The sequence below is a fragment of the Genypterus blacodes genome, unplaced genomic scaffold (genome assembly GCF_046128005.1).
Source record: "Genypterus blacodes isolate CSIRO-AG114 ecotype Tasmania unplaced genomic scaffold, CSIRO-AGI_Gbla_v1 ptg000122l_1, whole genome shotgun sequence".
Lineage (NCBI taxonomy): Eukaryota > Metazoa > Chordata > Actinopteri > Ophidiiformes > Ophidiidae > Genypterus > Genypterus blacodes.
The window spans coordinates 875001-898666 of NW_027466925.1; the positions used below are offsets into that span (position 1 = coordinate 875001).

A 23666-nucleotide genomic window follows, 5' to 3' on the forward strand; every position below is an offset into this window, starting at 1 on the left:
CAACGGCAAAACGAAAGCAAGTTTGCAGGCTGCTTGAGGAGATCGGGACATTACGACCTTCTTCTGGAGGATTCAGTCGCACAAAGCGGACCGTCTAACCGTCTAAACCTCTAGAATTTGTCCAGAATGTCCACAAAACAGCGCTGAGGCTAAACATCTCTACAGAGCTTGCTGACACTACTGCCTAGAGCTGCAAACTTACATCGTCAAAACTCCAGCGTACGCGCTTAGGGAACAAATGACGGAGAAACATTTATTTACAACTCTTTCGTGTGAAGTAAAAAAAGGTTGTACGAGTTTTGGGTGATCGGATTTCCCCAGTTTCTCTTGCCACCTTTCAATTCACCGCAACAAACAGAATAAAATCATCTTCTTACCTGGAACCTGATCTGATCCCACACCTCTCCCACACCTGTCCCATCGCTTCTTTCAATCAATTTCAGTGACTTTCTAACCTGCCCGCGGCCTCGCTCACCTCTTTTTCCCGGTCGGACTTGGACAGTCTCATTTGTCGGAGCATCTGAGACCTCTGCTCCATCATCAGCGTCCTCTCGTAGGTGTACGCGCTGATGTCGCTGTCGTGCTGAGGAGGAGAGCGTAGGACTTTGTCACGTAATGCAAACACTTGAAGACGCTATGGGTCCCGACTGGCCGCCCCGACGTACCATCTCCACCACTTCCACCTCAGCCTCGATGCGGAGGTGATACAAGAAGGTTGCCAGGTCCTTCTTCATCTGGATGGAATTGTCCTCCATCTGGGCCACCGTGAAGATTCGCATCCCGCATTTACGCCACACCTGAGGGAAGAAGAATGTTCAGGCACTATTCAGGTTTTTGCCACTGGAGGAAAGGAAGGCGGCAGACAAAAATGCATTTGTAGGTTCTCCCTCGTACTTTGTGCTGGCGTAGCAAAAAGGGCAGCAGCATGAGCATGCCGCCATCGTGGACGATCCACCACACGTCGATGTAGCCCTCTGTGCAGGGTTCGCTGTTGCTGGGGAACAGGGAGATGTTTTTGGGCACCAGCAGGGCGAGGTGGGCGGCCGTGGTCACCCGCACTGTGTCTGGAAGAAAGAGAGGGGGCGCTGGTTAGCCTGCTGAAATCTCTCCTGGCCTTTTACCTCCACTCGCTGTCCTTCCTCTCCCACTCACTGATGAAGGTCTTCCAGGACTGCGGGTCCTCGCTCTGCCTCCAGGCGTGAGGCCAGCCCATCACCACCGTGTTGGGCTTCATGCCGCCGAGGCCGCTGGACTGGATCATGTGGCTAATGCCATCGCGCGGCTTCTGGGCCACGATGCACTGGCAGAAGCCCTTCACTCGCTCCTTATCCATCAGGTGCTTCAGCGTCTGAAGCAGGAGGAAGGAGCCGTTAGCTTTCTTTTTTTAAAGCTTTTCAGTGACCTTGGTGAGCGTGTAAAACGAGGACTCCCCACCTGTTCGGCAGCGAGGGCCTCCCCGTAGCTTTGCAGGAAGTTTCCAGGGACGACGGTGCCGACGATGGTCAAGCCCTTTCCTGCTTTCAGCTGGCTGGCAAACGTCAGCAAGCGGGGGGATTTGACGTGGGCGTCCTCATCCAGCTTCAGCAAGACCAGCAGCTGAGGCCTGGAGGGGCGTGAAGATAGGACGGACACGTGTGTGTGTTTAGCAGAGCAGGATTAACTTCAAATGACACAAGAATAAGTTTGGTGCTCAGTACCTCCAGTTTTTGGTGTGTGGCGGTCCCTCCTCCAGCCTCAGGAGGGCGTAGCGGGCAGCGCTCAGAGAGAGACCCCGGATCCCATCCCCCCACTCCTTCTCCGCTCTGACACAAACACATAGGGATATCAGTTATCAGTGTTACTGTGACCTCCACTGACACACACCCACATGAGATGGATGTACACACACATACAAGAAGACGTACACACAACACACACTGCTCTTAACCAAGCTGTACATGTACAGTCATGTGGACGAATACATCTCCATGGCAACATACCCATGGTACTCTATGTACTTGTAGATCATGCCGGCGATCACCATAGCAACAATTGCGTAGTACCAAGAGGAGATGAACATCAACGCCAGACAGATAATCATCCCCAAAAACGACAAGGTCCTGGACACGGACAAACACCAGAGGCACAGATCAGCATTGTGTGGCACCTGCAGAAGCTTGAGTGTGTGTGTGTGTGTGTGTGTGTGTGTGTGTGTGTGTGTGTGTGTGTGTGTGTGTGTGTGTGTGTGTGTGTGTGTCTTGTAGTACCAGTGGTAGTAGGAAAAGCGCGGCCTCCAGTTGGGTGTCCGCAGTAGCGTCTGCAGGGCACAGGCCAGGTTCACAAACAGATAACACATCAGGAAGAACCTGGAAAGAGACAATAATGTTACTTTTACACACACACACACACACACACACACACACATACATACATACACACACACACACACACACACACACACACATACAGTGTCTCACATTGTTAGGATGGGAGCCACTAGATCCAGGGAGGCGATGAGAATTCCCAGCTCGGCTATCAGGGCAGTGAGCAGCAGCGCCCAGGTGGGCTCCCCGTTAGCTTTCCCATGGCCGAACACCTGACACACACACACACACACACACACACACACACACACACACACACACACACACACACACACACACACACACACACACACACACACACGCAGAATGACACGCCCCAGAAACAACAAACAGCTCCATTACATTAGCATTAACTCCAGCAGATCTAACACCACACTGCATTCTGGGTAGGAGGAAACATGAAAAGGTACGGCTCTCACCCTGAGGAAGGGGATGATGTTGTCCTTGGAGATGGCCTGCAGGAGTCTGGGGGCGCCGGTCAGCGATTGGAGGCCCGCGCCGCACGTGGAGAAGAACGAGCCGATCACGATGACCCAGGGCGACGGCCACGCCAGGGTGCCCACCACCAGGTTCCCTTTAACAGAGTCTCCAAACCTACAAAAACAACAAGGATTCAGATTTCACCTTTCCCACACATTCAAAATAATCTCTCTGTATTGCACACACACACACACACACACGCACGCACGCACACACGCAGAAATTATAACAAATGCGCTTACTTGTCTCTGAGGACCACTCCGTCGATGCAGGCGCCGAATAAAACCACGCTGCTCAGGTCTGAACGGACGGTGCTCAGGAAAACTCGGATTGACGGTCGAACCAAATCAGATTTACCTCTAGAGCGTTTCATGCGTAAATGTAAAAAAAAATTCACATTAACCGCAACATTAAAAGCGATAGAGGGTTTCATAGCGAGGGATGTAAAAGAGGGGAAAGTTGCAACACTGTGTGATAATAACGAAACGGGGAAAAAACACTGTTCCGCTCTTTATTTGTGTGTAATAAAACGCCTTTGGGTGTTATTCCCAAAATACAACAGGATATACAAGAGATAGTATCTGCTTAAGTGTTAAAATTGCGAAACATGATCTGTGTGAAGTAAATAACAGTGTACAGCACTTTGTGTGTAGAGTAAAGGATACAGACTATGGAGGTGGTGATGATGGCGAGGATGGTTCCGATGGGAATGGAGCGCTGGGCATCTTTCAGGTCGCCCGAGCGGTTGGACCCGGCCATGATACCTTCGGAAAGCAAGAAAAAACGTCGCAGGTGATCAGTTTTACTTCCTGTCTCGCTCTAATCAATCCTGCTGTGAGGTTGTGGGGACAGGGAATAACAGGAAGTCCGTACCTGTGACAGAGGGGAAGAAGATGCCCACCAGCAGCGTGAAGGAGGTGGTGATGTCGGCGAACACGTACGGCTGCTGATTGGACGCCGGGGTTGTGGTGTGGGAGGCATTGAGGGAGCTTTTCTCCAGCGTCTCCCCTTTGCTGAGGTAGGAGCTCCAGATGTTCTCTACAGGGGGATGAGATACGGTAAGGCGTAACTGTCAAAGCCATCTAAAATCTAACACACACTCCGGTGGACACACACACACACACACACACACAAATAAGCACGGCGGTACCTGTGATGATTCCGCTGGCCAGGCCCGGGATCCCGGCTATCTCTGTTATCCTGTTGGAAAAGAAATATTCGTCGCAGGAGGAGTTGAGCTCTGGACCCTCGCAGAACTGCCGCCACAGCGACGTGGTCCTCTCCACGCTGGCGGGGAGGAGACCGGGGTCAAAGGTCGAGCCGACTGTGCTGTTTTCTGTCAAGGATGAGGGGAGGTTGATTTGCCTTTCACTGCCTCTGACCCAGTGCATTCTGGGTACATTCCTGCCCCTGCTGACATGTTGGCGGTACCTACCGTTGGTGGAGGTAAAGTTGGAGTCCTCTCTCTCTATCTGCTCTTTGCTCTGCAGCAGTGTTGTTTTTGCACAGGGGTCGTCATGGAGAGCATGGCTGTCGATGGTTCTGTTTCCCAGCATGCACACGCTGAGGACGAGTGGAACAGGATTGGTCAGTTGAGGTGTCAATGAATGGGAAAGAAATCTGCGGGGAGAACTTTAAACGTTCGGATTAAACTGTTTCTTACGAGAACTGTGGCGGGCTGAAGGCGGAGACCAGCGCTCCGATGTAGATGGAGAAGATGGAGACGATGACGCACGCCAGGAAGATGGAGGCCAGCTTGTTGACGTACTTCACACCCACAAACACCAGCAGAGACATCAGCAGGAGACAGATGGAGCCGTAGATGCGCATGTTGTTCAACAGTGCCGCCCCTGCGCCATCCGGCTCGCTCGAGACAAAAATGGCCGCCTTCGGTGCGATGTACATCTGGAGGAGGAGGTAGAAAGATGACTAATGGTAATGATGATGGTGAGGAGGAGGAGGTGGAGAAGGAAGAGGAGGAGGAAGGCAAAACCCACCAGAAGGATCTCGATGGCTCCCAGGATGTACATGGCGCCGGCGAAGGTGGTGCCCAGGTAGAAGCACAGGCCAACTGCGCCCCCAAACTCTGGACCAAGCGAACGGCTGATCATGAAGTAGGAGCCTCCGGCTGGATTTGGGGCGGAAGAAAGACATTAATGAAGAAAGAGAGAGAGAAAGAGAGAGAATTCTGCAGAAACAGGAAGTTGGGGGGGGGGGGTACCTGGTACGACTCCGTTGGTAGCAATGGCACTCATCGATATCGCGGTCAACATGGTCTGGAGACAGAGGGACAGAGAGAGAGACGTGAGCCGGTTTAGAGTAGCGTTGAGCGTTTTGCCTCAGTGTGCATTTTGTGACGCGGTGCTGCCGACGGGGCTGGAGGACGAAGCACTCACACAGCAGCAGCACACGAAGACGATGCAGAGGCCCTGCAGGACCCCGGCCATCCCCACCACCCAGGTCAAGCGGAGGAAGAGGATGACGCCGAAGATGTTCTGCAGGCACGGCAGGTAGACGCCCATGAACGTTCCCATCTGCGGCGACTGTGGAGCAGACAGACAGACGGAGGGAACGACAGTCAACACCCACTGATTTGATCCTTCATTCATTTTTGCTGGATTGGCTCTCGCGGGTAAACATCTAATCATCCGGATCATCTGTCCTCAAGTGTTTCAGATCCTGATTCGGAACCGAACCGCCGTATGATTTAGATGGTAACGGCTCTTATCTGGGTCAGCCGGCTGCTTAGCAAAGAGGATCGGGTCAAATCCCGCTGCGCTCTCGCTCCTTAAGCAGAGTCAAGAGGGCAACGCGGGAAAATGTCATCTGACCCGGTGAGTTGGCCGATACAGCGAGAGGACGAACAGACGGACGAGTGCCGACTGTCCGTCCGTGCTTTTATTCTTTACATCATGTTATTTTGAAGAAGAAGGACACTTGTTACTGTGACAGGGGACAATTCCCCATGTTTGCTCATCTGATGTTGGGTGGATGAAGGGTATCTTTTGTCAACGTGTTCCACTATTTCAATTTTTTTTTTTTTTGTTTTGGTGTCTCCTTCTACCTTGCCGGGCTTTTTCTTCTCCCCGATGCTCTCTGCCTCTTCGTGCTCTTTGGCCCCCTGCGTCAGGTTGGTGTAGTTCGCCAGACGGTTGAGAAGAGACGACACCTTCGGGCGAGTGTCCATCTCCTCCTGTGGGAGGGGAAGGAGAAGAAAGAGGGGAGGATAAACGAGAGAAATGGGAGAGAGAGAGCCGGTGGATAGAGAGGACAGATGAAAGAGGACGTGGGAAGAGAAGAGAGGAAGACGGCGGTGGGGACAGACGGGAAGAAAGAGGAGGATTGGAAATTGAAGGGAGAAAGAGGCAGATTGAATGGGCAATTTAAGAAGTGGGGCAGGGAAATTGAGAGTGCGGTTGCCATGGAGCTTCAAACACTTTTATGATATTAACAGCAGCCAAGGTAACGCTGCACAACAGGTCCAGCTGAATAAGAGAAAGGCCATGTTTTGATCTAAAGCGCGGCTCCCACCTCGAATAAGGCCAGGTTCCTGTCGTAGTAGTCGTCGTCGTCCATCCCATGAGTGTTATTGATGTAGACGCTGGACACTTTGGAATTTCCATCACCTGGAGCGAAGGGAAAGAGAGCCCAGTTAGAAAGAAGGAAGGACAGAAGACAATATGAAAGATGTTGACAGATTAAGTGAGGAATAAAAAGAAACGTGACGCCGCAGGAAGCTCAATTACTGCACTCAATTTCATTCCACACTGCGTTGGACAGTGGCCACTGTGTCGCCAGTTCAATCCCGCCTAAGTCAGCACCGACCGCTGCATCGGCAGCACCTGACTCAGCATCCTCACTTCCCTTCCCGTGCCGCTACACTCACGCAACGGCAGCAAACAGACACATGCAGCGGCGCCGTCACGCTGAGCACGTGTGCGACCCAGCGTGATGGGTGTGAAAGTCTACAACCAGGCAAGAAAAGAAGCAGTTTGTCATTCTGCTGGCAGTGCTTGGCGGCTTTGGGTGCAGAGGCGGGGACGGTTGACCTTTATGCCCTCGCTGTGAGCGAAGCACCTACAGGAAAGACAGGAAACGGCATAAGCCGTCTTCTCTGGGGGACGACACTTTTAGCACAGAGAGAGGACATCAAGCCCCTGACGAGATAAAACAACAGACATCGGGAGAAAATAGCATTTCTGGCTTGTGGGTGGGAACTTCCTGTCACACTCACAGCTCTGCTCCAGGCCCAATATAGTCTCAGAAGAGAGAAAGCAACTCGCTGGTTCATATTCACACTGAAAGCGTCTCGGTTGCCTGCGAGCACACAGACGACATCCATCTATTCTGTCTGACCAGCCAATTAACAATGGTGAGACAGGAACAAAGACAACAAATCTGCTCATTTAATGAGCCGGAAACAGGAAGTAGTTACATATTTGTACTTCTATCAATCACTCACTAATTGATTCACTGACTGCCATCTGTTGCTGAAGCACTTTTAAAAATATTAACTGAAGATTTGTCACACGTGTGTATAATTTATGTGCTTTGACGCGTGGAGGAATGATTTAGCGCGTCTTTCCCGCGGCGACACACAAATCAATTCTCCAAACAAAAACAACTGTCACAATTCACACATCTCTCTTCCCTGACGGCCCAGCTGTTTAACTGCAGTGTTCACACTTGGTTGAACATGGGGGAGAACAGCTGTGTGTGTGTGTGTGTGTGTGTGTGTGTGTGTGTGTGTTCTGGTGGTCCTCGGAGAGAGGCGCTTTTACACATCACTGCTGTGGCGTCTGTACTTTCCCGGTGGAGGCGTTGACCTTCGCGTGAGACGAAGCCTCGCTCCTCCTCTGGCCTCTTTTTGCCACAATATCGCAGGTGTAGATTGACCCCCAAAGACAGACGGGGAGACAGACGGGGAGACAGACAAACGTCTCCCTCTCTCATTTCCACAGCAGCCTGATCAAATCCCAATCGGATTATCCAGCTTCTATTTACAGAAGTTTATTAATAAGGAACATGGGGCATATTTACTACAAATGCTTAAGTGGAGCGTGGAGCGTGGTTGCGTGTCTCTTACAGTTCCACCTTTGTTGAACCTATGAATCAGCCTTTGCCTTTGGGACATAAATTACCGCAGTCACAAGAAAAGCTGCTCATCTGTATTCTACATTTATTCGGTCAAAGGTCCCCAAATGTTTCTGTGCGGAGGACGACGCGGCTGCTCTTTATCAGAGTCCGTGCGAAAAGGTTTCTGCCGTCAGCTGTGATAGCGTCTAGCGGGGAATCGCCGCCGGCTCTGTAGGTGGGGTGATAAGAGCGAGGCCTTATGATCAGAACAAGCATCCGGCATTGTTCTGCTCATCGCCCACAGAATCCTGACAACAATGAAACCAAACTGATCCACATTTTTGCCAGTGACACTCCAACTGGAAAGGGGGGTGGGGAAGGGTTTGATGACCCGGATGTAATCCATTCAAAACCTAGCTGACAGCAAGGCGCGCGTGAGGATCGACCTTAAACAAAGCACTGCTCTTCAACGGACGTCTTTCCTCGTCTGTGGGAATCTCCGTTTCGCCACCGCCGATGGGAGTTTGTTCTGTGGCATTCTGCCCCCTCGCCCCCACCCCGGATCTGACGCGTCGCGCCCCTCGTTAGTAAAGGGATCTTGGACCCATCCTGCCTCAGCAAATCCACACGAGTGCAGATGGGCAAACATAAAGGCGAGATAATATGCTCGACTGGTCAGACGAGCAGGGGCCCAGCGCAGCCGGTGTGTCTGCGGCCGTGTCCTGCCTGTGATGAAACACAGAATGACTAACTGTGTGTGTGTGTGTGTGTTCACTAAATAAAGCCAATGGTTAGGCGTCTAAACTACACAAGGGTTGACTGACTAAACTCTATACCTCCTTATGGCTACTCCAGCGATGGGGCAGGGCATCCAACGAACAGGGACAAGCTGGTTAGCCATCAAGCAAGCTCCAAGTGAACAGATAGCAAACCTTGTTGCTGTGAGGCGCTGGGTCCAACCGCTAAGCATCCAGTTTGTAGGTTAACTTAGAGTCGACACGCAACTGCTGATATTCCAACATAATCTCCTTCCAAGTGGACAAGCGTCTTTCATCGTTCCTTATATCGGCTGACCACTTTGACGCCATAATCCAAGGCTAAACATATTCCAGATAAAGCTTCTTGTCATGCGTGATGTACTCATGGAGAAATTGATTGTGGTGGTGATTTCAGTTTGTAATCTGGAGCGAGATAAGACGTGTAATTGGATACAAACAAATGTGAGGAAGTCAGCACTGCTCCTCACCTTGCTCCGTGTTACTCCGGTCTGGCGTCTCGGCCCCTCCTCCGCCTCCTCCTCCCGACCCTTCGCTGAGAGGGTCGCTCCTGTTCACGCTCTCCCTGGAGCCGAAGCGCACGCGGCCGCTGGACCGGGAGCTGATGTCGGGTGAGGTGTCCGACACCCCCGGCAGGTCCTCCGCCTTGGTGGGGGTCACCGTGAACCGGACCGACGCCATGGCAACTCACTTTGGGAAAGAAGAGAAAGGGGGGAGGGGAGGGGGGGTTTTGCGTGGGACGCGGGAGAAGAGAGATGGGATTGGGGGGCGGTCAGGGACCAGCTGGCTGTGCTGACCTGAGCTGAGCTGAGCTAGGATAGGCTAGGCTATCTCCCAGATGATGCTGAGGGGACGACGGCCTCCACAGTCTTGTATTGTGTAGCTGCACTGCTCCATTGAAATTCTCCTTGTTTCTGTGTCTAGATGTATCAAAGATCTCTGATGATCCTTTCACTGTCAACAGCAAACTGTGTCCATGTAAGGGCTCAGTCTCTCCTTGTAAACGTCGACCTAAGGTGGCCTTTCTGTTAGTGTTCCTTATCGTTTGCCCTGATGGCTACAGCTGATAAGTGTTGCTCGTCACTGCAGTGTGTCGAACTCTTCTGCCGTCTCCCCTTTTCAAGGATACTAAACTGGGATCTGCTCTAACTCTGACATGGAAACGTCTCTCTGCTGTGACGGCGCCCATCGGTGACCGAAACACGGTTGCGGCGCGGCGAGGTGAGATGGCGTGAAAGCAGTGATGGGAGAGGATGAGATGAAGGGGACAAGACAAAAAGCAGAAGTAAGCCACTTTGTTTCTGTTAACTGAACACACTGTCTTGTTTTGTTCTACAGTCTTGTTGTTGTGTGGTTTACCAATAATCATGTGAACACAGTGAGGATTAACAGTTTCTGACTATAGATTCTCCCAAGTCCTATCCTTGACCTGTTCTTTTCAGACTCAAATGCCACAGAAACAAGACAAGACAAGCTAAACTGACACAGGGTACAAGTAGTAGATTAATCCTCCCAGACAAACCGGTGTGAAACAATAACTTGTATCCTCACAACGGGCCAGGATCCTCAGAGGCGCAAAGTCAACTCTGCAGCTTACTCCTTTGGGGCAAAATGAGTGAATGGAGTTGGTGTTGCTGTTGCTTTAGCGCAGTTCATAATTTAATTATTATAGGAGAGTGGTTTCAACCGGTTTAGCCAGTAGCTGCTGCCTGTTTTCTCACTGCACTCCTGTTTTGTAATGCTGCCTGACTCACACACACCCTGACTGTGAACGCTGAGATGGACAAAACAGCCATAGCGAGCATGAGAGAACTGGAAGAGCAACTAGTTAGTCCAGCTGGGAAGTGGAAGTTGTGTTTGTTTACTCTGATAAGTATCTTTGGTGGGTAAAATGTGTTCCTCACCAAACCAGTCTTTAAACCCAGATTCCCAGTGACAGCCTGCTCAGGAACTGGAACAGGCCAAAGAATATACTTGAACATACTGGCAATTTAGAGTATGTTAGCAAAATCCCAATAAAATAATTCTCTTTCAATTATTGGATTCATTGATCGATTGTTTTAGCTTGTAACTCTTTCTTCAGACATGACATGAACCCAACCGGGACCTTTTCCATGGAATTTCCCAGCTACCTGTATGAGAAGGGAGAATCGGAAACTCTACTGTAAATTGCCTGTAGGTGTGAATTAGCTTGTATCTGCAACCTCAGTGGGCCACAGTTGCCTATAGTCCTGAACTGGGATCTCACTGGCCAAATGTATGACGATGGCTAGACATTTCATTCCAAAACGGTGTGTATTAATAAGAAGTTACTCTCCACTATGTTTGGAAACGTATCTGCAGGGGGGTTACTATCATTCACCAATAAGAGCTTTGGGGGCACTTATGTTGGATGATATGGTGAGAGCCGGATTTTACAGCTCACATTCCAACTCTTCATCATCATTAAATAATCAACCTCCCAGTGGCTCTGAAAGCAGAATCCCCCCCCCCAACTGCAGCCACAAAGCAGGAAACACTGCATAATGTCACTGCACGCCGGAGCAAGAATATCCATCAATCTTTTAAAATTCAAACTACCAGATAATAATAGAATCATGTCATTGATTATGAGGCGTGTCCACATACTTTTGGCACAAGTACAGTTACATGGTCACGTTTTCTTCGGTCGATCACATAACCAAGTCGGCCTTTAATCATTTTAAAGAAATGACTGTCCATCATAGACTTGAAGGGTGACGTCAAGCCTTTACTCGCCACAACCGCCTCTCACCTGCCGCCCTAAGCCAATTAAGCTGGCCCTAATAATTCTGGATTGAACCGGTCAGGAAACACCTAACTGCGGTATATCAGCACGCAGAGGTCGCGTTGTTTTAAACACCGCTCGTGGGAACGTTGGAGCATTTTCCGGGACAAAAGCAATGCGGCATCAGTGTGAAGCGGCGGTGGCGGCGGCCGGTCAACACATTTCAAACAGGCTTGAGTGAAGGCAGACGCGGGTTCGGTTGGGACAAAAACAGGCGCGTTTTAATGAACCCCACCTGAAAAATTAGCTAGTTTGTTTGTTTTATTTGAAGCTTACGCGTCATAGAGCGAACAGCGGCGCGTCTCCATCACCGTGGCCCCGGGTGAAGGTGCCGGGGAGTCGCGCCGGGGGCGAAGTGGTCCCCCGCGTTTACAGTCGGTACAGTGGAGTTGGCTAGCGAGGCTAACGCTAGCCACGCCGCTGATAAACTGACAACTCCGCGGAGCTCCGTCACTGACAGCGGCAAACGCCCACAGCGGAGACATATCACCCGAACAAAGCGCCTACCTGCTTCGAGACTCCTTCGGCGGACGCTTCCACAACGATACTTTTCCCTGTTACATCTGCCGGGAATTTGGCTCCGCTCCCAAATTTATCTCGGTACTTTTTGTCCGACCGACCCAACAAAAACGAGCGAGGGCGCCCGATATGTCCCACTCCCCCTGCCGTCGGAACTGAAAGCGTGCGCATGCGCAATGGCAACGAGGCGGAAAGTTTGTTGGAACTGACGACCACTTTAGTTTGGACTCCTTTCTACACGTTTAACACAAATGTTGATAGAATGGTGACACAAGTGGCGACATATTGAATCGCACACGTGTGTTTAATGGGATTTGTCAAAACACTACACTGGTTTGACGCAAAGATCGCCACTACAGACCAACTTCACAACCAATCTTAGCATTTATTTAACATTAGAACACAAAATCATAACATAGTCCGGAATGACAATCAACAAATTATTGTAACTGGGGGGTAAATCCGTTGTCGCGTGTGACGTTCAATGCAGGAAGACGGCCAACACAAACACGTCAATTCCTCAGGCAACATGGTAGTACGAGTCTGCCTCGTTCTCCTTTGTTTACAGTCTCTATCCTCGTCCGTCCGTCCATCCCTCCGCCAGACTTCATCACAGGACGGGCGTGGGCTTCTGAGTGAGCAGGATGCCGAAGCGCTTCTTCAACGTCACCCGGTGCCGGGAGAACTTGTCGTCCGGGGAGAAGCGGGCCGGGTGGGCAGAGCTGGTGGGCTCTCCTGTGGGTCCCACCTTCTGCTCGGCACAGAAAAAGGTCAATCAATTACAGCTCTACACCTGAAGTATATTATGTCATCTTATACTCTCTATCCATAAGACAAAACACCCCAAGTAGCTGATATAAACATCAAATAATCTTTAATTGCTTCACTTATTACTTCATAAATGCTCAACTTTACATCATAATGTTTTGAATTTGATGTCATATATGCATGTTTGCCTTTTAGTTCCGATAATAACTCCACAGAGGCTGGAGGGTGAAATAAACATGTTTTCTTTATCCAGATGAGTTACAAGGCTGCGTGAATACTCAACATTACGAATACAAGCTAGTGCTCTGCTTTTAGGAGGCAAACATACCTTCAGAGTGTAGACTCTGTCCCCATTCTCGTTCAGCAAATACTGCAGGAACATCTCGGCGAGTACAGATTTGAAAACTGGGACTTTATAGCAGAAATGGCCAAAGCTTGATAGGTTTCACGCTGTTTTCCCTCTGAGTCCCACGTGCAGCGAAGTTGCTTTTCCTTGCTCGCAAGGGCAGAGCGGATATCCGGTGTTGTTTCTGAGGCGCGACGGAGGTCCTGGGTAATGTAGTTAAATAAAAATAAATCACAATAAAACGCAATATAAAGGGTGATACTGTACCACATTTAAACTAAAACACTGTATTTAGATTTTATTCGAATAAGATGGTTGTTCAGTTTGATCTTAATGACTAAACAAGAACCGTTTGATTTTGAAAACCTGCAATAAATAAAACGTTCAAAAGCGTTGAAGTATAAACTGACCGGTGTACTCAATCGATAAAAGATGCTTTCATGGCACCAACAACTAATATATAACTCTTAAATTACTTATCTCTATACAACCCAAATACCGCCTGTAGAGGGCGCCATTTGTTCATTTCCAACACAAATGCTGCACCGAACAGTTACTATTACATCAGTGAGAAGATAATTGAAACAACTAATGTTTTATTCCTTAACAATTTCACACAAATGCTGCACAGAACAGTTACTATTACATCAGTGAGAAGATAATTGAAACAACTAATGTTTTATTCCTTAACAATTTTACTCTCCCACAATCTTACACTCAACGTGTTGCTATCCTGTGTTTCATTTTCATGCGTACCTTTTAACATATTCATATACTTGTAGCACACTAAAGCTTACGTAAACTGCCATACAAATAAAGTTAATGTTTAAAATATGATAGACATGAGCAGTGTAACTACAATGCTTTCTTTTTGTTCATATTCCTAAAGTCTCGACAATCCAACACCCACATAACAAAACTTTTCCGAATTGGATAGTTTGGGCTTTCTGACCAAATGGAAGAAGCAGGTGAACCAGAGGAGACGCTCGCTTAAAATAGTTCACAATTTATTCAATAAAATGCAAAATATAAACAATTGTACCAAAATAGTGTCGTTCATTTACGCCACGGACCGTATCCATTTATAAAACAAAAACGTACAACATAGAAGGAATTATTAAAATATCACAGTTCATGGCTTTGTCACACACACACACACACACACACACACACACACACACACACACACACACACACACACACACACACACACACACACACACTTTTGGTTGAATGCTACATACAGTACATAGGTGACATACTGGCTTTTCAAAGTCTTCATCTCGGCCCAACTTTCGACTTAAAAGTTCAGTCAAAACAGGGAAAGTTGCAAAGTCTTCAGTCGCTCTTCTTATTGGGTGAGGGCGATTCTTGACCATTGTGGTGCATTTGTCTGTTGTTGTTCTCAGCCACACTGCCGGACAGGGACACGAGTGACGGCTGACAGCTCACCTCCTTCAGCTGCAGGAACTCGTTCACCTCTCTCTGATAGGTCGGGTGGGTCTTGAGCGTTCGCAGCAGATCGTCTGCAGAAAGAATGTCCAAAAAATGTGTCAGTGTTTCCTTCACCGCTTTCCACCTCCATCAATACCACAAGGACCCACCTTCGCTGAGCCAGCCTTCGCTCGACGCGTCGGTATACAACTGAGCAGTCTGGCGCTGAGGAATACCCAGCAGCCCCCCCATGAGGTCCGACAGCTCAGCTTCGCTTAGACTGCCTTTGCCGTCTCTGTCGAAAAGCTGCGAGACAAGAGAAAAGCACTCAAGAGACGTTTGTGGTCAGGAGACGGAGAACTTTTGAAATTGTGGCCGGAAAAAGTAAGCGCTTACCTCGAACGCGGTGTGAAGGAGTGAGCTGAAGTTGACAAAGCCGGAGAGGGCGGCGACACTCAGGTAGATGTGCTTGAGGTCGACCATCTCGTCCTGTAAAACCTACATCAGCCGCAAGTTAAACCAGCCCGTTACTTCTGTTTGCTGAATATTTTTGGGCATGGAAGCTTCGAGATAAACTTTGTGTCAGAATAGGTATAAGTCTGAAGGGTGGGCAGGTTGGGACTTGTGAACAACAGGAGTTGTTGGTAAAGGGCAGCTGGTAGAAGGCATGTGACGGCAAACACAAGTCAGTCAGTCTTGGTTACGATTACATAGCAACCGACAAAGATTCCAGCAAGTGCTTCCCAGTGATGGGACTTAAAAGCATTCATGCACTTGAAGGCAACACAGCCAAATGAGGGAGCGGAGACCTTACCTTTGAGTAGAGGGCCAAGATTTTGACCGCCGTCTCCCTCTCCGTCAGTCCGAGGAGAGAGGCAAGCTCGTCGGCGCTGGCCTTTGACCCCTGACCTGCTGACCGACACCTGTCCATCATTCTGTCCAGCGCTGCTTCCACTTCTGAAGGTCTGAGACTGCGTGAGAGCAAGAGAGAGAAAAGAGACTTGTAACCACATCTTAAGACGATAAGCTTGGTATAAGATGTATTGTAAAAGCAACTTGGGTTTTTTTTGCTGTAACCGCACAAGATTTTTTGGCGAGATGCAACCAAGCAAACGCAGGTGCCATCTTACCCGTTGCGGCGCAGAAGTGAGAGCGTTTCCCTCGCCGGCGAATCCAGGGGGAGAGAGAGACCTCCCACTTTACTGACGGGGACCCGACCATCCATCACATAGTCCGTGGCAGGGATATCGAGGGCTCTGAAGCACACACACACACACACACACACACACTTTTTAACAGCCGACTCATTGACACCTGATACAGTTATTAAGAACGCTCCTTCGTCACATTTCAAACATCCTCGGTTGAAGTTACAGTCGCCTGGGAACAGGAGATGATGCGGCAGAAAGAAAGGTTTATGAGCCGTGACTGCAAAATGCTGAATGCAAAAAAATTATACAAACGTAGAGGACAACTCGTCATCGTGTGCACACAAAAACAAGATAGGAGCTCTTGAAGATAGCGGTGACGTAATGCGCCACTCACTTACTTGGCCATGAGCTTCTGAACATTGTCTGCGTACAGTCCGGGATCGTCCTTCTCCTCCTGGGACGGTTTGTACACCGGCAGGAACTGCGGCACAAAACGACAAGCGTTAACCTCTACGAGTTTCTTGGTCTACGTGCTCTACATGCATGTTATTCTGCAGCTTCTGCCGGCTTTACCTCGACGGTCATGTTGGTGTAGAATTGGGAGGTGGTGTGCCACAGCGCCTCGGTCCTGACGGAGGGAGACCGCAAAGATCAAAAATGAAGCTTTGGGGGGTGTTTCTTTAGGAACGCTGAACTGATTATGTCACAGTATATGCATGTGTGTATGTATGAAGGGACTCACCAGCTCGTTCCCTTGTAGGTCCAGCGTACAGTATCCTGATGAGGTGACACAAATTACACCATCAACACAAACCAACCGGCCGGAAACGGACCACGTGCGTCCTTGCTGAAGCCAGAAGGAGACTGGGTGTGTTTCTGATTGCCCTCGTGTGCCTTCACACACCCCGGGCTGCTACTAGTGATCAAACAATGGTTTGGACAAATACAAGTGTGTGCGCGGTGGCTAGGTCGACCTTTGGTCAGGATGTGACAGGGGAACATGCGACGTGAAGGAAGGCGGCTGTCAAATTTACAGCCCAATATTCCACTAAAGCATCGACCCAGCCGTTTGTTTTAGTTACGGGCGAGTGCCCGCTCGTCTGTCGTTACCAACTCACCAGCTTGTTGGGGTAACGCAACAGAACTGGTTGGACAGGCACGCCGGCGAGGAAGGCACCTAGGGAGGGGAGAAGAGAAAGAATTAGAAGATTGAGTAATGACGACCATAAGAAAGACTGAAAAGAGGAAAAACAAGATGCTGCTACGCCCTTTTCCCTCTTCTGGTCTTGCACATGCCACTCATTCCTACAGTAACACACACCAGGCCAACGGAAACATGTGATGAGTCAGACTGCAAGAACCAAACATCTTCACACACAAACACACACACACACACACACACACACACACACACACACACACACACACACACACACACACACACACACACACACACACACACACACACACACAGACACCTTTTGAATTTCAAGATTTTAGGGCCATTTTACACTTGACAGATCAGAAGTGCATGTGTGTATGTGTGTGAGACTCATACAGCTTTAACTTACCAGGCTTGAACTTGATCAAGGCTGTGCCGTTTGTGGTGGTGCCCTCAGGAAACATCAGCATCTGGGCCAACAGGACAGCAAAATTAGATGGATGGTTGACAAACGGCAGCTTTATGGCCATTTATTGAGTCGGGAAGTCTGTTTTGTCTGAGCTTTCTCTTACAAGGTTACTTACAGGTCAAACAAGGACAAACCAGGCTTAGTTTAGCGATTATAAACGTGCCTCCAGTGATTGTGACTGAAAACCAGATCAGCAACCACCCTGAAACCCAACTGGCCCAAGACAATGACAATGATGTCCTATTACAGGCAGATGGTTAGCTTTCTCTTTGACAGGCTTGGAACTAGTCATTTCTTGCACGTCCACTTAATTCATCACATTGTTGTAGGACTCGTGGACTCACCTGCGGCCAGTAGCCATTAGAGGTCACCCTCTCCTTGACCTGGGCCACCGCTTTTTTCCGCGACTCCGGGTCCTTGCGGCTCACCATCACCGACTGGTTGAACTCCAGCAGAGCTGCAAGGCAAAACACAGACAGAACAAAGTTTAGGGTGAAAGTCTGGACCTGCCTGCTGCAGCCAGACAGGAAGCACAAACGCGCTCGGAGCCGATTAGCTGCAGAGCTTGTTTACATTCGGGCTTCCTCGCATACTTTCATTTTCTCCCTTCACGCTTGTTCTTGTTTGCCTCAAAGGGAAACGGTGGGAAAGCCGGGGAATTGCCAAACAAGTGATGTCAGTTACACCTGTGCGTCCTAGTCTATTGGACAAGATTCAGGAGTTGTAAGAAGCCTTAAGCAAACATGCAACTCTTTTTAGGTTGTTTTTTTAAACTTCCGAGTTGTTCTCCCTTCTCACTATGTCCATGTGAGGATTAATAAAGCTCAGAATGCATGTGGAACCAATCACAAACATGTGTTTTTAGATATGCCTCTGCCTGTCTTCTGTTGGGAATGTGTATGTGTGTGTGTGTGTGTGTGTGTGTTCCGAAGGGCAGCCCCTCACCTCCTATGACCGGCAGGCTCATGTTCTCAGACCGCGACACCACCGTGGCCAGCTCGGCGGGACACAGGACCAACATGTCAAGGAAGCTGCTGTGAGGCGCCACCACCAGAATCGGCGCCTCCTTCAGATCCGCCCGCCGACCTTTGACCTTCATCCACATGAAGCCCATGGAGAAAAAGACGGCCCGGCTCAGGAACCATACGATGTCGTTTAAGAACCAGTAGCGCCAGCCCGTGATGGGCCGTGAGCGCTCTTCCCGGGAGAGGCCGGCCATTCGCATCCGAGACAGTGGCCACATGACGAGGAAGAATAAGGCGGCCAGGGTGACGCGTACAGGGAAGAGGACCACGCCCAGGATGATGCCCTGGAAGACAACAAAACGTAAGAAGGATTGAAAAGGATGATTTTTATTGATATAAAAAGGTGAACATTGACTCTTTTCCAATTCCTCAGTTTGGAATCATGTCAGGGATGAAATCAGGCAGAACTCAAGTTTACATAACAGACGAACCGGAAAAGGGACCAGAAAAGGAACAGAGCTGGACTATGAGCTTTGTGAAGCTGAGTGTGAGGTTCATGAAGGACATGGACAGCTATCACGCTCACACCGATTGACGTACTTGTTGCCAGTAACCATGACCTCTGACCCGTCCTGTGTGTCACTGACAGATACTGTATCTACCACCGGCCTGATTTGCTTGCCTATCAGAGCAGAGTGAAAGAGCTTGTGAACACTGAGGGAACAACTTCTGAGGGAACAAACTAGAAGGAGGAGAGCAGCATCTTTAAATGACTCTTCATAGCTCCTCTCACACTATTGCTCGTCTAATTAGTGCTTAATCGATTTCAGGTGTCAGGTCTTTGGAAGCTAAATACCCTCCTAAGTGTCCAAAGCATCTGTGGAATAAGACAATAAGTGTCCTGTTTGGAGACCAGCAGGACTAAAGGGGATTAACAGCGGACAGAAGCATGTGTAGCCACCTAAATGCTTAATAAGGATTTAATTCATTGAATTATTCAATTAAGTGTTACCCTGATCCTCTGCGCCCTGGTAAGCTTCACTCTGTGGATAAATGGATGTGGATACTCCAGCTGACAGTCGTCTTTCTCCATGACGAGGCGGAGAGGTTTGCTTTTTTTTAATGAAGAAAAGTGTTTGTATTCCGTTTGGAGTGAAAAGTGAAACGTGCGAGGAACAAAAGTGGTTTTAAAAGCGCTCAAGTTTGGTGAAAAAACGGTGAAGGTTGAGTACGAAATGGTGCTTTAAATCAAAACGACGCGCTGGTTCAAAGAGTTAAAAAAAAAAAGAGAGAGAGAGAGGCAAAAATGGTGCAAATTAGTGTTTAAAGTGAAGTAAAAACACCGGAGGTTCACCCTCCTCCACATGCATATACGCGCAGACTAATACTCCGCGGACGGACACACGCCCATCGGCTCCTCTGTCTTGTAGCTCCGCACCTGTCCCGCCCCTTCGCGGCCGAGCAGTCCGGCCCACAAGCTCCGTCTGCGGCCGAGTTAGTCGAGAACAACCGGTCCCCCGAAACTCTCCCAGCACTTGTTTAAGAAGTGAAACGTGAGCCTTAAACACAGACACATATGACGCCATGTTTTTATTTCGTCACAAATTTCAATTGACAAGTTCGCCATACACGTAATACACTCTTGAACCTCTAAAGTCACAGATATTCATTATGGAAGGCACTTAAAAACACATTTATAACTATTTCTGAGCAATTAGTGTCGTTTCTTAACATTGCATTTGCAAGAATACTCAAAATCCCGTAAATCTGTGACATTTTAGGTTTATTTTGATTTTTTTTTTCTCTTTCAATCCGGGTTATTAGTTTATAAGCAATAAGCTGAAGTGCCACCACTTGTTTTACAAACTCATGATTAAGTTGCTTTAGTTTAGTTAGGGCAGTTGCTACAAATATGTCTTATCTTATTGCAAACTCAATTCAACAACAAGTCTATATTTTGCAGCTTAACAGAGCCTGGATCTCCTCTATCTTTCTTTTAGGGAGTAAATCCTAATGCTCCTTTCCACGTCCATTCGTCCATCTCAAAGGGTACAAGGCGCTATCGGCAGCTCACTCCTCAGGTTTGCCCTCTGCCCTACCTGACTGCTATTGTTTTTAATGTAAAGGGTGTTACGACTTGATACTGGAATCTCACCATTGAAAAACACACACCCAAATGAGTGTGTGAAGAAAGGAACACACGCCTGGTGATGATGCAAGGAGAAGGAACAGGTCTTGAGAAAATGGAGGAAAGAACCAGAGACATACTTGTGGCTTTATCTGTTGTTTCCTGTGAGGTGAGTATTTGGCACTTAGTCAGCCACGTTTGTAAGAGAGGAGCTTAGAGTAAAATACAGCCTGGGAACTGGTCTAGCTGGCCCCGGCCTTTTGTTTATGCATAAGCTGAAAGGAATTCGAAGAACCCTGGTCATCTTCCAGCAAGAAAAGTGTTTTCATCTGACTGAAGAAAACATGAATATGGTTTGAGTGTTAAAATCAAAACTGACATGAGAATTCAGAGGATGTGGAGGAAATTATTCAGAAAACTTATGACCTAGTTAAGAATTGTGTTAAGGGTCTTGCCACACCCATTATGAATCAATAGATAACCAAGTATTGTAACTGTGGCTAGGTAAACATTGCAGTCCAGGAATCCCAAACTGGAGGAGCACGTTGGTTCTGTCAAGACAATAAGTGATTTATTCTCCGATTAGTCAGAAAGTTGTGAAGTTATCCCACACCCAACCTCCCCAGAGGCTTAAAGGGACCTCTGTACTGAAAATCAAACATTTCAATTAAACCGATAAAGATTTATTTCATAGAGCAAATCAGTATAAATAAAACATTTTTATTTCAAGAGAACATTTCTACAAACATGATTAGTAAATGTTATCGGTCTGCGTGCTAAAATCCTGTTGCCTTAATGACAAGTTTCACAGCAAAATGAAGTATTCACACATTCAGGAAGGACGAAGAAGATGAGAGAAGAAAGTGTTATCCTCTCGCGGTGCGACTGACTGACACTAACTTAAACATTTGCTTGATATTTTAAAATAACAGCAGAGAACCCGAGACCTTAGTTTGAGGATATTAAAACACTTAATCGACTTCCTTACTGTAGAAATATGGACCGGTGAATTTCAGCTTTGATGATTTATCCTCCCATAATGGGTATTAAACAGAAAAATTGTCTGTTAAAGACGAGCCCGTATTGTGAATGTGTACTACTGGAGTAAGTACACAGAAAGACAAAAACACAGTAGTTCAACAGGAGCCGACAAGAAGCTCAGCAGACTTTGAAACCTCATTCAGCACAGAATGGAAAAGGATGCAATGTGGTACGGATGTAAAAAGCAGACCAGCAGGTAATGTTCTTACAGTTGTTATTAAACCATTAAATGCTCTTGTCCTATAAGGCAAACAGAAGGTGTGTGCGCGTGTTTGCCAAATCCTCTTCACAACACCATTCCTCCGCCCATGATCTCCATCCTCTGTTGAGAACACACAAGGTTAAATTAATTACAGTAAATAAGCAACTTAAATAATCGACTTTGCCACTTCATGCCGTTTGAGTGACTTTGTGTGAACGTGTATGTGCTGCCCTCCACAGGCCTGTCTATGTACAACACTAAGAAAGAACAGGGTTATAAGTCAAGTTATAAAAACAGAAGAGAATCTCGTTGCCGTTATGATCGTCACATTCGTTACCTGAGGTGGTCCTATGAAAGCCAGCCAATCAGACGAGTGCGTCGGGAGCAGCCCCATTGACTGACACTTATAGATGGCCAACGCTGAGCCCAGAAGGTTCCCGACCAGGTAGACGAGGCCTTGAAGCCACTGCTGGCTAGAGCTCTCCAACACCTTGAAGGCTGCAGACAGGAAAGCAGGGAAATGAACTGGGGAACACCTGCGCTCAGCGACAAAGCGCCCCGATATGCACAGCCGAGTACTCACTGGCAGACATGGACATGAGCGCCTGTATGGGCCTCCACGCCATCATGCAGACCATCATGATGGGGAAGATAGAGATGGTGTTTCCCGACATGTACATGATGAACAGGTTCATGGGGATCTGCTTCAGGGGGCCCAGGGCCACGTCCCAGCAACGCTACGCCACATGAGGGGGAGGAGAGAAAGAGGTATCAACCGGGAGCCATTTAATAACGATTTTTATCTTTGTAGCTGAATTTAGAAACGTGTGCTCACCTTCTCCACCAGGTTCTTGTCCGTCTCCTGGATGCTGGTGTCAGGAACTGGCTTCTCAGAGTAGCCTATGGGATAAACAACGTCTCCCTGACCTCCCTGTCGGTCACCACGAGTCCTACAGAAAACATGGAGGACAAGGAGCCCACCTGAGTTATGTAGGCGGTGAAATCTGAAGCTTTATCTTGAGAAACCTGCCGAGAACCTTCGGGTCACAGCAAGCATATTCACCCACAAATCATCAGGTGTAGGTTCACTCCCCACCTTCAGGTCTGCTTACCTGGTGTTGCCCATGCTCAGCTCCAGGGCCCACTTCATCCTCCGGGCCCCGACACCGCCTCCTCTAGTTGACAGAGCCCCTCCGCCTCCTCCTTGTCCTCCTGGAGACGCCATGGCAACCACCTACAGCAAACACTGAAGCTCAGAGATGGCGAGCGCCTACAAAGACCAAAACAAAGGAAAGAAACAATTATGAGTTACACAGTACATGAGTTATTATGAGTCTCGCATATTATAAAGCTGACAATTAGAAGCAGGATATACATTTGTTGAGGCTGTAGTTGACAGAGCGAGATAGTTCTGATATTTTAAGAATAATAAAAACTCCAAACTCCAACACCATACAGCCTCAATACAACGCAATATCAGTCAAACCTGAATAAAGGCAGGATCTATTATACAGTTAATGCATTGATTTACATTTAACTGGTGTTTCTAATATACACTGAACAGCAAATTGTTAAAACGTGTTATTATTATGTTAAAACATGAACAGCAGCTAACATACATTAGCAACTGATGCAAATGTCAGTCGTAGTCGTCCAACAGCTCACAAACACGGCAGAATAAGGCATCGTGGCGTAATTTAACACCCCTCTTACCTTCTAGAAACACCCAAAGCAACACGAACGCCTTTAATGTGTTATCCTTTGACGAAGAGAGCAGAAAAAACGTTGATAAATGCAGGAATAGAGAGTGAGCAGCGAGCTACGGTCCTGTGCTTGCTGGTTCCGGACCGCAATGATGACGCAGCTTGGAAAAGCGGATGTGACGACACGGAGGTCCTCTAGCGACAGTCTCGGGAACTACAAGCAGTTCGTTTTTCGTGACCTGTGGGAATGTTCTCTGACCTTTGACCTCTTGCCCGG

At 48.4% G+C, this 23666-nt stretch overlaps 4 protein-coding genes across 5 annotated transcripts in view; all 4 read right to left on the reverse strand.

Moving 5' to 3' along the window:
* The window catches only part of slc12a6 (solute carrier family 12 member 6), a 15140-nt gene extending 2951 nt beyond the window's left edge, over positions 1 to 12189 (reverse strand). Inside the window, exons 1-23 of one of the 2 annotated variants that reach the window (XM_076162619.1) lie at positions 12009 to 12189; positions 9166 to 9868; positions 6375 to 6469; positions 5908 to 6036; positions 5240 to 5386; positions 5065 to 5119; positions 4841 to 4971; positions 4507 to 4748; positions 4279 to 4406; positions 3994 to 4179; positions 3717 to 3881; positions 3509 to 3607; positions 3086 to 3143; positions 2783 to 2957; positions 2457 to 2575; positions 2247 to 2345; positions 1980 to 2099; positions 1698 to 1802; positions 1435 to 1603; positions 1153 to 1348; positions 895 to 1064; positions 666 to 797; positions 476 to 583 (exon numbers count right to left, since the gene is read on the reverse strand). In XM_076162619.1, coding sequence (XP_076018734.1) covers positions 476 to 583; positions 666 to 797; positions 895 to 1064; positions 1153 to 1348; positions 1435 to 1603; positions 1698 to 1802; positions 1980 to 2099; positions 2247 to 2345; positions 2457 to 2575; positions 2783 to 2957; positions 3086 to 3143; positions 3509 to 3607; positions 3717 to 3881; positions 3994 to 4179; positions 4279 to 4406; positions 4507 to 4748; positions 4841 to 4971; positions 5065 to 5119; positions 5240 to 5386; positions 5908 to 6036; positions 6375 to 6469; positions 9166 to 9376 — 3039 coding nt within the window. In that variant the 5' untranslated portion in view covers positions 9377 to 9868; positions 12009 to 12189. Of the gene's footprint in view, positions 1 to 475; positions 584 to 665; positions 798 to 894; positions 1065 to 1152; positions 1349 to 1434; positions 1604 to 1697; positions 1803 to 1979; positions 2100 to 2246; positions 2346 to 2456; positions 2576 to 2782; positions 2958 to 3085; positions 3144 to 3508; positions 3608 to 3716; positions 3882 to 3993; positions 4180 to 4278; positions 4407 to 4506; positions 4749 to 4840; positions 4972 to 5064; positions 5120 to 5239; positions 5387 to 5907; positions 6037 to 6374; positions 6470 to 9165; positions 9869 to 11777; positions 11932 to 12008 lie in introns of those variants that run through there. The other variant, XM_076162620.1, reaches the window with a different exon arrangement.
* Positions 12190 to 12385: 196 nt separating this feature from the next.
* On the reverse strand, positions 12386 to 13303 carry nop10 (NOP10 ribonucleoprotein homolog (yeast)). Its single transcript, XM_076162626.1, has 2 exons — positions 13117 to 13303; positions 12386 to 12771 (listed from the first exon to the last, which is right to left on the reverse strand). The coding sequence occupies exons 1-2, from the start codon at positions 13168 to 13170 to the stop codon at positions 12631 to 12633; spliced, it is 195 nt and encodes a 64-aa protein (XP_076018741.1). The 5' UTR covers positions 13171 to 13303; the 3' UTR covers positions 12386 to 12630.
* Positions 13304 to 14124: 821 nt separating this feature from the next.
* Positions 14125 to 19760, reverse strand: lpcat4 (lysophosphatidylcholine acyltransferase 4). Its single transcript, XM_076162610.1, has 13 exons — positions 19328 to 19760; positions 18296 to 18659; positions 17695 to 17807; positions 17291 to 17351; positions 16838 to 16896; positions 16462 to 16496; positions 16293 to 16347; positions 16118 to 16200; positions 15699 to 15824; positions 15383 to 15539; positions 14965 to 15066; positions 14739 to 14874; positions 14125 to 14660 (listed from the first exon to the last, which is right to left on the reverse strand). The coding sequence occupies exons 1-13, from the start codon at positions 19406 to 19408 to the stop codon at positions 14473 to 14475; spliced, it is 1560 nt and encodes a 519-aa protein (XP_076018725.1). The 5' UTR covers positions 19409 to 19760; the 3' UTR covers positions 14125 to 14472.
* A 1389-nt stretch (positions 19761 to 21149) lies between these two features.
* emc4 (ER membrane protein complex subunit 4) lies at positions 21150 to 23540 on the reverse strand. Its single transcript, XM_076162618.1, has 6 exons — positions 23400 to 23540; positions 22799 to 22956; positions 22522 to 22636; positions 22270 to 22423; positions 22024 to 22184; positions 21150 to 21806 (listed from the first exon to the last, which is right to left on the reverse strand). Exons 2-6 carry the CDS (start codon positions 22909 to 22911, stop codon positions 21771 to 21773), a joined length of 579 nt encoding a protein of 192 aa, XP_076018733.1. The 5' UTR covers positions 22912 to 22956; positions 23400 to 23540; the 3' UTR covers positions 21150 to 21770.
* Positions 23541 to 23666: the final 126 nt, after the last annotated feature.